We start from the raw sequence: 13,037 nt of genomic DNA on the forward strand, positions 1-13,037 counted from the left end.
GCCGTGTTAAGTGTTGTCGCCGAGTTATAGCTTGGACCCTATGACAGAGTGAGCACGTGATCCACGTCTGGGCATACCCTTGGCCAATTAGGGTGTTACAGCAAACACACAGAGGGTGATTGGATGAATGCTAGCAAAAAGTCTAGATCTGTGGCTCTCACTCCAGGTAGCATTCCAACTCATGGCCTTTTTTGCCCACTGTGCCACTCTAGACAGACCCCCCCCTTGTGCAGATCAGTCCTGTCCCTGCTCCTCATGAGAAGAGTCCCTCCAGAACTGCTAGGCGAGGCACCCTCCAGAAGGGATGACAAGCAAAATATATAGTGTCCGAAATATGGTTTACAAAAAGATCCCCAGTTGGAGTGAATAGTAGAAAATCTATGCCCAATTTAAATTAATTTTTCTAAAACATTTTTGTTCAACAATATTTCTGTATGTTAAATTTTCACAGTGCACACATGCTACACACACACACAACTGGACGTGGCTTGGCAGAATGCGAGGAAAGGTGAATGCACAAATTAGGGCTGGGTAGGTGCAGTACAATGCCACTCGCAGGAATGGAGTGGTGGGAAAATTTACAGCAAAGAAAGGGTGAGCAGTAGGATCACTAGAGTGTCAAAGCCCGCGTAAAAGAGGAAAGCCAGAGAGGTAGGTTAGAAGTGTACCTGTCCGTAGTTCCAAGGGACTGGTTCCATGAGGTCTTTCAATCCTTGATAAATGATGCCATGCTGTGTCAGCACATATTCATTTCTCTCCTCTTCACTGTCCATAAAGACAGAGTCATCTGTGGGTTATGGGAGGAGCAAAAGAAGCACAAGGGCTTCGATCAGGATTCGTACATATCAATGGTATGGTAAAAAGCAGATATTAACACAGTGGTCTTGGCACTCAACATTTGGATTTGGGTTCTAGGCCTTTTTCCAATTCACGATGCTTGCCAACGCGGCTTCTAGCTCCTGTCCAAGCCTGCTGGTTAGAGTGTTACAATTAGCTTTGCTCAACTCCTCTATAGCTGCTTACAATCAGATTTAACAAGCCTCTCTTGAGGCTTTATCTTCATTTTATAAGCATACAAGGCCCTTTGCTGCAGCTCTATCGGAACTATTTATTCTTTTAACCATTGCGAAGCCTTTGATTGCGAGCCATAGCGCTCTTAGACTAGCACTTTAGAAAAACACCAAATCAAATACAATAACATAAAATAATGGCTAAAAGCTTCATTGGGATGTACGACGGTACAACGCGTACCGTTACAACGCGTTTTTTACAACGCAAGTCGTTACCACGACTTGCGCTGTAGGGGTGCTGGACTTAGAATAGTTAAATTTACTATTCCAACACCAGCCTACGTACAGTAGGGAAGGTGTTGGAATAGTAAATCTACTATTCCTTGTTCTTGAGCGCCCTCCAGCGCAAGTCGTGGTTACGACTTGCGTTGTAATAGACGCGTCGTAACAGTACTGCGGGGTAACATCCCCGTTGTAAAGGATGTTCCCCCATTTTACTAACGTCTCACCTTGAAACCAGTATTGGCACACAAGAGAAGACCAACAGTAAAGAACTTGTGCAGGCTTTTTGCCAGATCCCACCCGGTTCCTACCTTCTTTCACCAGAACACTGCAGCTAACCAAATCATTACAAAAAGGCAGAATGGAAGTTACAGAGGCAGGAAGTGAGAAGTTGGGAATAAGCTGTAAAAGCTAAGAATCAAAGCACAACTGATCCCAAGCATGCAGGAAGGGGCAGGTGCAAACCGACAACTACAAGTGGAGATGCTAGGCTCAGCTTCCACCACTTGCACTAGATATGGGGCAAAAGGGTGGAAGAGTGTATCACAGCAACTTTTTGTCATACACCCTCTACACAGGTGGTGTAGGAATCCCAGGAACAACAAAGGGTGCTGGGGTAGCCACAGTGATGTGCCATGCTAAACTAACTTAGAACTAGGACAAAATCTAAGATGCCTGCATTCAGCAAATTCTAAAATGAGGATTTCGGGGTTCTAGAGGAACACGTTCTGCTTTAAACATATATCAACCAGTTCAGAGCTGTCAAATAATACATTTCTAGAAGATCCAAGCATCCAAAATATAGATGTTTTGAAATACACGCCAGAATATCAAGAAAGAGGCTGCCTACAAATTCTAAGGCTGTAGTTCCCCAGTTAGCTTTACTTTTCAAATGTAGCAGATGCTGGTGCAAGAAACCTAGTGAGGCAAAATCTGAAAGTGCCAGGAAACAGTTAACTCCCCTTCATTGAAAATTTGGCAGAGACCCTACATATGGACCAATGGCCACTCAACAATGGTGCAACACTGAAAATATGCCCAGCACACCAGACTCCTCATAAGACATATTTTGGAAGATTCTTAATTACATTGAGCTTTATGGCCAAGAGAGCACCTCTTATAGGTAATATTAAATATCTTTACATTTTTTGAACTGCTCCTCTCTTCTTCTCTGGAAACTCCATCCTTCCTCCCTCTTCCATCACACACGATTCCTGAATGCAAGAGACACTCACCTGGACACCAAGGGTTGAAGAGTAGGGTGAAGGTGCCAAGGTGGAAGCTGGTACCCTCGCTCCCCATAGAAGCCTCCATGGAGAAGTTGTAAAGACCGATCCGGGCATCAGGTGGGGAGCAGACAGAAAGGGCAAGCGTACTTCCATCGTTGCTGGCGGCGGTGGCACTCCAGGTCTTCTCCTGAATAGAGTCGGAAAGGGAAAAGCGAGCCTTGGTCCCAGAATTCTCAGAAGGACGGGGTCCTGTGAACACAACAAGGTTATGAAATGTGGATTGGTTGTGGTTGCTTGTTCTCACCAATTTGTACACTTTACTCCAAAAAAGTACATACGTTTTTCTACTTTGTCAATTCTCTTTATAACTTAGTGGAACTTGATCTTGGCCTGGATTTCGCTCAAAGGGACTTAGCTGTTCATTATTAAACTTCCATCTGCCCCAGCTGGAAGCACTTGCCAACATTTTAAACCTCATTTTGAATTCTTGTGTTTTTTTTATGGTCCTGATTTCCTGTTTTCTACCTTCCACCTCCTGCTAAAAGTCTACAATTGTAATGTGAAGCAGATGGGTGCCCGCTGGTGCTACTTTGGGCAAAAGACCTTTGCATTTTCGTCACAGGCGTCACTGTGGAAACTGGTGGAGTGCCAGTCCTTCTCATGAAATCTGCATCCTCTGCAAAATATATATGTATATATCTATATATACACACACATACATATACATATATACACATACATATATATATACACACATACATCCATACACACACATATATATATATACATACATACATACATACATACATATACATACATATATATATATTTTTATGACACCCAGTGATTAAGACATTAGCTCAGATTCAAGATGTTGAGCTGAGGCCGGGATATATATAAATCTGTCTCCCCAGTGCCAAAGTCAGCAGCTCTTTCTGCTATGCCACATATCCCCCGTATATTATGTATGTGCCCAGAAAAGAATAAACCCTTTCCAAACAATCGACAGTTCTACCACCCACCCTCCAAGATACTCCAACACTGAGTACTTTTAAGAATTCTTCATCCCTTCCCTCATGCTCTCCATTTGCCTTAGCTCGCTATTCCCTCTCTCTCTTGTCCTGCCAAGACGTAACTTGAGCCGCACTCCTGCCCCGCTCCGAGTTCAAACCCTGCTCAACCTTCCCTGGCACACGGGCATGTCTTCGCAAGAGGTGGCACGATGCCAACGGGCGCTGCGCACCCCCTGCTCTTCATCCAGTTCAGGTCTACCCTGGGCACACACCATTAACGCTCTTCTCACCCCAACCTCGGTCTGGCAAGAGCTGTGGGATAAATGCCCGATTCACTTCGTTTGTGAAACCTTCCAATTACTTTATTTTATTTGGAGGAAAAGCAATACGGTAATGAATGGCAAATCATGAATGTGGACTATTTCCCTGAAATACTTTGGAATAAAGAAAGTGCCCAGCATAACGCATGTTTGGTAAATTAAAGAAAGTTAATAAGTAAATGTACTTCAAAATTGCGTTTGGAAAAATAATCAAAATATTGTAAAAAAAACATTACTTAAGCTACACACAGAATTCTTTGTGCCGGGTTTTTTTTAACAAAAGAAATTGGCAAGGAACCCTTCATAGGAGGGCTAAAGTGGAAGAAGCCTGGGAGGGGGGGGGAGGGGGGGGGGGAGCTCCACTCTGTTCTCAGTTAGGAAAAGTCCGAACCAAAACTACGAATAGGTATAAAACTTTAACAGAGCAGAAAGTGTATGTCTGTATCTACAGGAGCACAAAATGAGGACTGTTCCACTTCACAAGCTTAGCTAAGAGCGTGGGAGGGGTAGTACCCACATATTTGGATAGACATCTCACACGCCCCACGCACACACTCCGACTTGGGTCTACATTGGTTGGCCTGGCCACCTTTTACGCGAAAGGTCCGAGATGCCAACCTAACTTGCTTCCTTCTCCGCCCCAGGTGGAGAGACTCCAATAAATGCCCCGGATCTCTCATCCTTTCGATTACGTGCTGGACGTGGACCGCACGTCATCTCTGTTGGAGGTTCCCGGTTGAGACATCATCAGGTGAAATAGGAAGACGTCACATCCTGTGTCTGGGACTAGATGGAGAACAAAGCATGAGAATGCTAACCTGCGTGCACTGACAGCACGTTGCGGGTTACGTGTCCTGTCACGCTGACACGTAACGGCGCACCACTATGTGAGTCTAGCAGGCTTGGCTGCAGCGCATTTCATGTCCTGTCCCGTTTCGACCCTCAGTACTGCCTGAGTGTCGGCGTGTTCTTTGGAGTGGTGCCTAATGCTGATCTGTTTCCCCCACACCGCCCGCCACTCCCCAGATTTCATGGTTAGCTTCCAAAGAGCACAAGTCACAGGCGAAAGTTCCCCGCCTGGTCTAAAGTGGCAGACTGTGTGTTCCTTTAATGTTCTGGCAGCCTGAGTAAACTTGTTTGTTTTCTTTAAATCCCTCTGAAAGGCACATTTAGCTAAGAAGGAGGAAGGGAGCACAGTGTGGGGAGTTAGCTGCCCACAGAGGTACTTTACAAAACGTCACATCTGAGAAGCCCCCTGCAGGAAGCAGCAGCTAAAGAGGGCGGCGGTGTGTATACATTGTTTCCCCTTCCCCTGAGGAGCTCAGATCAAAAGCAAGATGTGTCCTGGGTTGTGTGTTGCTATCAAAAAAACTCCACAGCAATTCCATGGACCTGGAGTTTCTTCCCTGGCTTCAGGGTCACTGAAGAGTGGAGGGATTGACATCATCGCTAACACCTGTGGAGTTGGTCTACAGGGGTGTGGCTTGGGAGAGCTAACAGCCTTCAGTCCAAACCAATGAGAAACGGTGCTTTGAATGATGCAGGATTCGTCCACGCCTATCTTGGCATCCACATTTTAAGCTATGCTTTGAACAAACAGCCATGCTCCGAGGTAAGCACCGATCAGCATGGTAGAGACGGGGGCTCTCCTAGAGACCTTTCCAGCAGTCTCTTCTATGAAAAATGACTCCTGCCGTTACTTGGACATCAGCTTAATCCAGAACATGGGCCAATATTTCCCAGAACCGAGAGCATTAGCCGTTCTCTGACCTGAAACTCACTCCAACACAATGCTGTGCATCCAAGTAGCTCCTTCCAGATGGTTCTCCAAGCACCCTTTAAATGTGTTTGCACATTTCAACATGGCTAATGAAGCGAGGCCTTTACGCCTCATTTTTGAAGGTTGGGGGCGGTGTAACGCACAAAGGAATGGAATGGCAGGTGTAAGTCGCATCTTTTTGACACTATGCGCTGCATTCTCCAGTGCACGCTCAAGTAGACATTTTGATAATGCACAGGTAAACAGAAATTAATTGATCGATTGGTGGGCAGTGGCGATTTTCACTTGGCACCGCTGCTGTTGGTGTCTACCCATGTTGCTCTGTGCCTGTGCTCCATACAGACCTTGTTGCTCTGCTGGCTGAGCTCATACATCAGTTACATTAATTTTTTATGTTTTTTGGATGATTTCCTAAATATTCTACTTCAAGTGTAGCTTCTCCAGGTTTGGACTTCACCGAAAATGTCTGAGCTAAACCAGAGAATGCCCCATGAGCCTCTGCTCTCCCTATTGGTAGAGACAGTCAATTCAAAGGCTTTGGAAACTATCCACAGAGAATATCTGCCAGAATGAAGATTAGTTAGATCCAAACAACCTGCATTTGCATTAAACAACATGTCTGTGTTTGGGTTTTGGCGGCCAACAAAAGTGATTGACTGAGTTGGTCTGTGATTTACACTGCACTGGAAAGGAGGGACCAGAGACAAAAAGCCTAAAGAGGGCTATAAGAAGGGCAGACATCTTTCAAGAAGGAACTCAACTGACAATGAATCCAGCAAGTGATTAATTTGTAAAGCAATAAGTGCTTGTAATTGTTTGTCAAATGGGGGTGTGCAGCGCGAGACGTCCAGTAGACAGATATTGATAGAAAAATAACTTCTATATTCCAAATTTGTAAAAGCCATCAGACATAGACACTCCAACCAACACGTTTCATTCCCTTACTGGGAACTTCATCAGGGCAAAAATAATAATAATAATTCCAAAGTACCAACAGGCTTTGTTAGTAGAACGTGTTCCAAAAAGTGAAGTGCTGGTACCCAAAGTTTTTCTCAGAAGCCTGCAGCCGGCACAAACGAATGTCAATACTGCCGAACACCAAGGTTGCATAGTCTTGATACCACATGATGCCTCTGTAACCCTCCACTAGACACTCCCTGGCACATAATTTCACTCTTGCAGGTTCTTTTTCATCCCTGCTTTCTCCCTTTATCGCTGTTTCACTGTCTTTCTCTTCCTTTTTACCCCTTTTGTGTTTTTCTCTGTCTTGGTCTGGGTCGAAGTCTGACGAGGAAAAGTAAGTGTTGGTCTCCAAAAATGAGCACCAGTGTGCCCCATCTGCCCCCAAATTAAGCAGTGAACTCAGCACCAAAGTTCAAGGGAGATAGACATGCTGTAGCCCTCTCTCAATCTTTCTCCGTCTCTTGCTCTAATCTGTCATCCCTAGTATGATCTCTCTCTCTCTAGCAAGCTAATAACCACTCACTCAAAAACAGCCTCTCAGCACTTAGAAGATAGCAGTTTGAAACTCCTACATCTGTGCATGGAATGTAAATTTCTGGATCTAAGCATACCTTGTGGTCTAGATTCTGGCACTAATATCACTTCACTCTATGGAGAAGGCAAATTCCTGAACATCCTATCATTGTTCTCTGGCCCGCCGAAAATAAAAAGGTACCAGAAACAGGAACTGAGATAACAATTTTCACGAGACTACCAGAGAGTCCAGAGCCTACAACAATATAGACAACATCTCCTATTTTTGCTAGAGAACACTTTATAAATAAATAAATACATAAATAAATAAACAATCACTGAAAGCATTTTGGAAACCAGGACGATGAACATTTATACAAATAAAAGTTATTTAGAAGCTGGATATCAGGGTAAGTGGCGAGGATCCTGTATGAGCTACATATTCAGCACCTCACTGGAGATAAACGCAGCTCATGATCGGCGGCGAACAGGCCTATAGGGCAATCAGGCACAGCCCGACAGGCTAGTCAGACAGGTCACTGTGTGGCCTGTTTTTTTTGGCTGTTTGTGGGCCTGTTTTATGATTTGCTGGGCCTGTTGTTGATTTCTCGGCTATTAATATAAACATTTCCTGCATCAAGCTCGATTCCATGCAGTCGTCTATGCCTTTCAAAACATTTATATAGCCTGTCTTTACAAGTTCGAAACTGCCTATATTTGCAAACATGGGCCAGTTTTTTTGGTCTGGCTTGACAACACAGCTGCTACCAGACAATTATGTTATTTATTTATTTTATTTATCATGCATCTTGTATTGCGCAAAACTAAACCCGAAGGTGTCAAGGCGCCTAACAAAAAAGATCAAAATGCAGGGCACAGCTACTCATAAGCTTGAACAAAGAGACGAGTTTTAAGGGCAGATCTAAAACTCTGTAGGGAGGGAAGGGACCTTAGTTCTATCGGGAGATCGTTCCACCATTTGGGGGCCAGATGGGAGAAAGCCCTACCACCCCATCTGGTTTTCCGGATACGCGGGACACGGAGAAAAAGATGATGGGAGGAGCGGAGGTGTCTGCCCGGATGATAATAGGACAGGATGGATCCAATCCCTGTAGGGCAATTTCTCGCCAAAGCCTTATAGACCATGCACATGGACTTAAAAACTATCCGCTCCTTGATCGGAAGCCAGTGAAGCTGCTTCCTAGCCAGCGTGGCCGAAGACCGGCTGGGGAGATCCAGGACAAATCTGGCTGCCGCGTTCTGGACTACCTGCAAGCGCTGCAGCTGACTCTTATTCAGTCCAGCATACAGCGCATTGCAGTAGTCCAAGCGAGAACCCAGAAGGGCGACAGCAAGTTGCCTTCTTGCCTGCGGGGAAAGGTAGTGCCTAATTTTCCTTATTATGTGGATTATACCCCAACAGGTGGAAACAGTCCTATTGACCTGTTGGCACATATCAAGGTTGGGATCTATCATGACCCCTAGATTTTTGGCCAAAGATGTTAGCATCACTAGAGAGGAGCATTGCTTCCGCCTACATGCTGGGAGCCAGGAATACATGTTTTGATTGGGCAGACTTTGTGTGCTTCCACCAAAAAGTGGTTGCCCTTCATGCAGCTGTGATAATTTTGTTTATTTATCCAGCTGCTGGAGCTTCAAATTATAGGGACACACATGACACTGGAATGCTGCTTAAGTTTCTTAGATAACTGGAACATTTATGTTATTTTTCTTTGGCAGCAGCGCAGCTGGGAGGAGGGCAGTCATTAAACTACATGGATTATAAGGTCTAGCTTGAGAGTGCAACTGTCACTTGACCTTTTAACCTACTCCAATTTTTTTTTTTACCTCTATTCCCTTGCTATTCACTTGTAATGCTTCACATTACCATACAACATTATTCTAAAGCCAGACTTATTGGCATTGCCAAAGCTTGTTTAGATATCTAATTCACTAATGGGACCATATTTATTTTGGTGCCCGGCCCTATTTTCTGTCTCAGTCTGATCCTGGTCATGATTGCTTCCTGTCGGGTATTCAATGTGGTTGGAAGTTGGGCGGAGGAGAACCAATCAAATCCCTATGGGGCTGCTCACGTTGCCCTAAACACCCGTGGAGCTTCAGAAGATCTCTGCAATACACTGCCTCAGCTGACCCAGCAGAATATGTGCTTTTAGAGTTAATGAATGTCATGCACAGTTATCTTTTCCCTAAGGCAATGGATAGCAGCATCAATAGGACACAACCAAAGGCTTGCTCCAAGTTCTGCGTATAAAGGTCCAAACTGGACTTTTTCTTAGCATTCGGGGAGCACTCCAGTTGGCAAAATTGTTTTTTGCCTACTGCATTGAAAATCCTTGCACAGTTCCTAATACCATGTGTACACTAAAGTGATGCAGCTAGTTTCTCCTTGGTTTTGTATTGTTCTGGTGGGGTGGAGATTCTTTCTGCAAGTCTATTTTTTAAGTATTTGTCCCAAGAGTTCATAAATGCAGTGGATCAAGCTTAGGTCGAATTCTCTTGCTTGTATTCCATCCAACCTCACCCCATCAGCCTCTGTACGGAAGTATCTAAGGCCAAGTAGTACACAGTAAGCTATATTTTGCAGATTATATGCTGTGGTCTGTTTGTCATGAGTTTGAATTCTGATAAGACTAACTCAGAATTTCACCCTCTGAATCCTTGTAAACGCAATCATATTTTTTATTTACATGCTTAGAAATTGCACAAGCACGTTAGGACGTTTAATACTAAAAATCACTGTGAATCCAAACAGCAATACTGCCAACCTGTCCCTCCACCTAAATACGTTCGTAAAAGAAGGTAGAAGCGGAGGATGTTGTTCATGTGTCAAAATCAAAAAGGAGTCTGAGGCCAGATGGACAGTGCATATCAACAACATGACCTCTCAAAGGGGCGGGTATCCGATGGCTATGTGGGCGGCTTCAATGATGACAGACAGACTTTGGCTCTTATGTGAATGTCCACTGCTAGTTCAGGAGACATAGGATAGCACTGGTTTCACTTGGTCGTTGGCAACTACATTACAAGGTCACCTTCATTACCTTCAATAAGACTACTTTGAGGATCTCCCTGATGCCTATCAGTGCAGTAGAGGCCTTTCCAGGACGGGCATCCCTGACAAAATGTCTGCCTGTACAACTGGCAGGGCGATTGGATGACCTAATGATAAGAGAAACTATCTCGGAAACTCCGCTCTCCGCCTACTTGGAAAGTGTCTTAAGAGGTCTTTACACACCCACTTGCTCAGCTTTCCTTGTAAGCAGGCCAAAGCAATTCTCAGCTGCCTAGCATGTCCAAGACTTGGCAGCTTAAAAATAGCAAAAAAAAGTCAAGGCATACCCCAGACCTATCCCTCTTTCTATACACTCTGTTTATAATCCTCATCTCCTGCTGTGTCCACTTGATTCATGCCAAATTTCTCTGTCTAGGGGAACATGGATGCTCCTAATTTTATAACAGCCTCGGGCACCCCCTGCATTACTCCCTCGCTACCTAGGAGAATGGCTGGAGGGTGGCTCCCTAATCCAGGAAGGGCAGAGAGAGAAATGAGATTTACCTGTCTGTACATTGAATGCAATCTGGTCCACTGTCTCCTGGTAGCCCCTGGACTGGAAGTGCAGGGTGATGGTGAAGGCCTGTCCTCGCCTCACAATCAGCGTTTCACACCCTATGTCAGCAGTTCGATGCTGCTTGTTGTTGACTTGACAATCCAGGTCGCATCTCTCCAGGTTCAGATCTGTAAAGAGGAGGGAAGACAGCCCAAAACATCATCAAACAATAAAACGATGGTGCTTGGTTACATGAATCCCACACTGAACAGTAGAAAAATCCAAATATGTACATTTTGGATCAAGAAAGGGGAGTTCACTCTTTCGAAAAGTACTACTTCCCAAGATTTAGAGATCTTCTGACAAGGATATAAAGAAGGTCATTGGTAGGAAACGTCAACTTGAAAAAGAGGGCATAGCATTTAGATAGGGATAAAGCAGGGGTAGTAATGGGCAAGTCTACGATAAGCATGGCTACCCTTACTTAATGTCCATGAGTCATTAAACAGATCTTTCATGTAAGATAATTGAACAAGTGCTGGCAGAGCCAATAGGTCTGGCTTTGCCTGTCAACCATTTGGCTTTGTTGATGTTTATTTTGTCATGGTTTTTCAAAACATTAATGTTATGGAAGCTGCCAGGCCTTCTTCAATCTGAAAAAATAATTATGGTCTAAAAGCAAATATATTTTTCAGTCTTGAAAACAGTGGAGGTTCCTCCGCGGGAGCGTAGGAGCATCACCCCTCCCCCCACACACTGCTGGGCAGAAATGAAATAGTAATAACTTTATTTTATTACCATTTTATTTGTGACACTTTTTGCCAGCAAACAGAGTGGGAGGGTGGAGCAAGGCCAGTGTGTTGCTGCTGCCAATGATTGGCATCAGTGAGGAGTGGCCACTTAAGTTTTCATGATTGCGCATGTTCCTTCGGTCAGCTACTTTGCTACGGCCAAACCAAGATGCGCAGATCAAGCCTCTCCAACCCGGCTGTTGCGGTCTTGGACAGCCGGGTTGGGGAGCAAGCACATGCCTACAGTGCCTTTTAGAACGTGGAGCCAGCCCGCTCCAGCCAATCAAGATGCTTTGGAAGAGAACCTTGATTGAATGAGAGAGTTGGCTGTGGGCTTTGCGCTCGGAGGATGTGCTCCAGAACAACAAGGACGTCTTACAGAACACGGAGTGGCAGTGTAAGGTAAGTGATTATTTTTATGTGTATATTTATGTTAATGTGTATATTATTGTGTATTTGTTATGTGTATTATATATAAATGGGTATATGTTATGTGTATATTTTTTGCGCCTCTCCAATGCGATTTGCCACCAACCGCCACTTCTTAAAAAGCACATGTTGCTGTAGTAGTCCCTTTTTGGGGAACAAGGGGGACCCATAGGATAGCAAAGGACCATGGGTATATACTACTTCAAGAAACAAAGGTCCTGAGCAAACACGAGAGTTACAAAAACATACAGTATATAGAACACAATGGTACCTATATAGTTCTCCTGTCCAGCCGGACCAGGAATTTATTGTTAACGAATAACACAATAAAGTGGAATACAAAACAGTGATCATGGAAGGTAGGGCACAGTCCTGTGCCGTACTAGAAACTTAGGGACAGAATGACAAGAAAGGTGAAGAGGAGAAATTAGACAGGCAAAGAAGAAGAGCAGCCTGGACACTTGTTATATCAGTGCAACTAGTGTTCTCCAGAGTAGAGCATATACAGTATATACACAATGATTTACATATATGTCTACTTGTAAAAGTCGACGACGTTTCGATCCATTTGCTCTAATTTAAAAGGATCATCTTCAGGACTACAAATTAAATTGATTTGCCTCAGTTAAATAATACGCCTCGCTTGGGAGGCGGACAATTGTTGATGCAAGCAAGTTAAGGCGGTCAAGGATTAGACTGCAGATTTTGGAGAAACGGATTGTTTAATTTCACAATTCCGCGGATCATATGGCAAGTGCATCCCGTCGGACTACCACGGACCTTGCATCGAACTCCTAAATCAACCCAATTGTGGAGTCTCCCATCCAGGAAACCGTCCGAGAGGACGGATAACTTTATACCCAATAACTGCAGACTGAAAATCTATCCGCGGAATTGTGAAATTAAACAATCCGTTTCTCCACAATCTGCAGTCTAATCCTTGACCGCCTTAACTTGCTTGCATCAACAATTGTCCGCCTCCCAAGCGAGGCGTATTATTTAACTGAGGCAAATCAATTTAATTTGTAGTCCTACATGTGATGGACAAGAACTGCTGTTCACGCCCTCATACTCACATCTGGATGCTCATAATACCCTAATCCATGGCCACCGAGACTCCACATTGGCCGACTTT

At 44.4% G+C, this 13,037-nt stretch overlaps 1 protein-coding gene across 1 annotated transcript in view; it reads right to left on the minus strand.

The window, feature by feature from the left end:
• TGM2 (transglutaminase 2) overlaps positions 1-13,037 on the minus strand; it is a 125,784-nt gene that overhangs the window by 57,500 nt on the left and 55,247 nt on the right. Inside the window, exons 2-4 of the mRNA XM_078652121.1 lie at positions 10,691-10,870; positions 2,528-2,770; positions 669-787 (exon numbers count right to left, since the gene is read on the minus strand). Of these exons, the coding sequence (XP_078508247.1) occupies positions 669-787; positions 2,528-2,770; positions 10,691-10,870 (542 nt within the window). The remainder of the gene's footprint in view (positions 1-668; positions 788-2,527; positions 2,771-10,690; positions 10,871-13,037) is intronic.

Source organism: Lissotriton helveticus, chromosome 7 (genome assembly GCF_964261635.1).
Source record: "Lissotriton helveticus chromosome 7, aLisHel1.1, whole genome shotgun sequence".
Taxonomy (NCBI): Eukaryota; Metazoa; Chordata; class Amphibia; order Caudata; family Salamandridae; genus Lissotriton; species Lissotriton helveticus.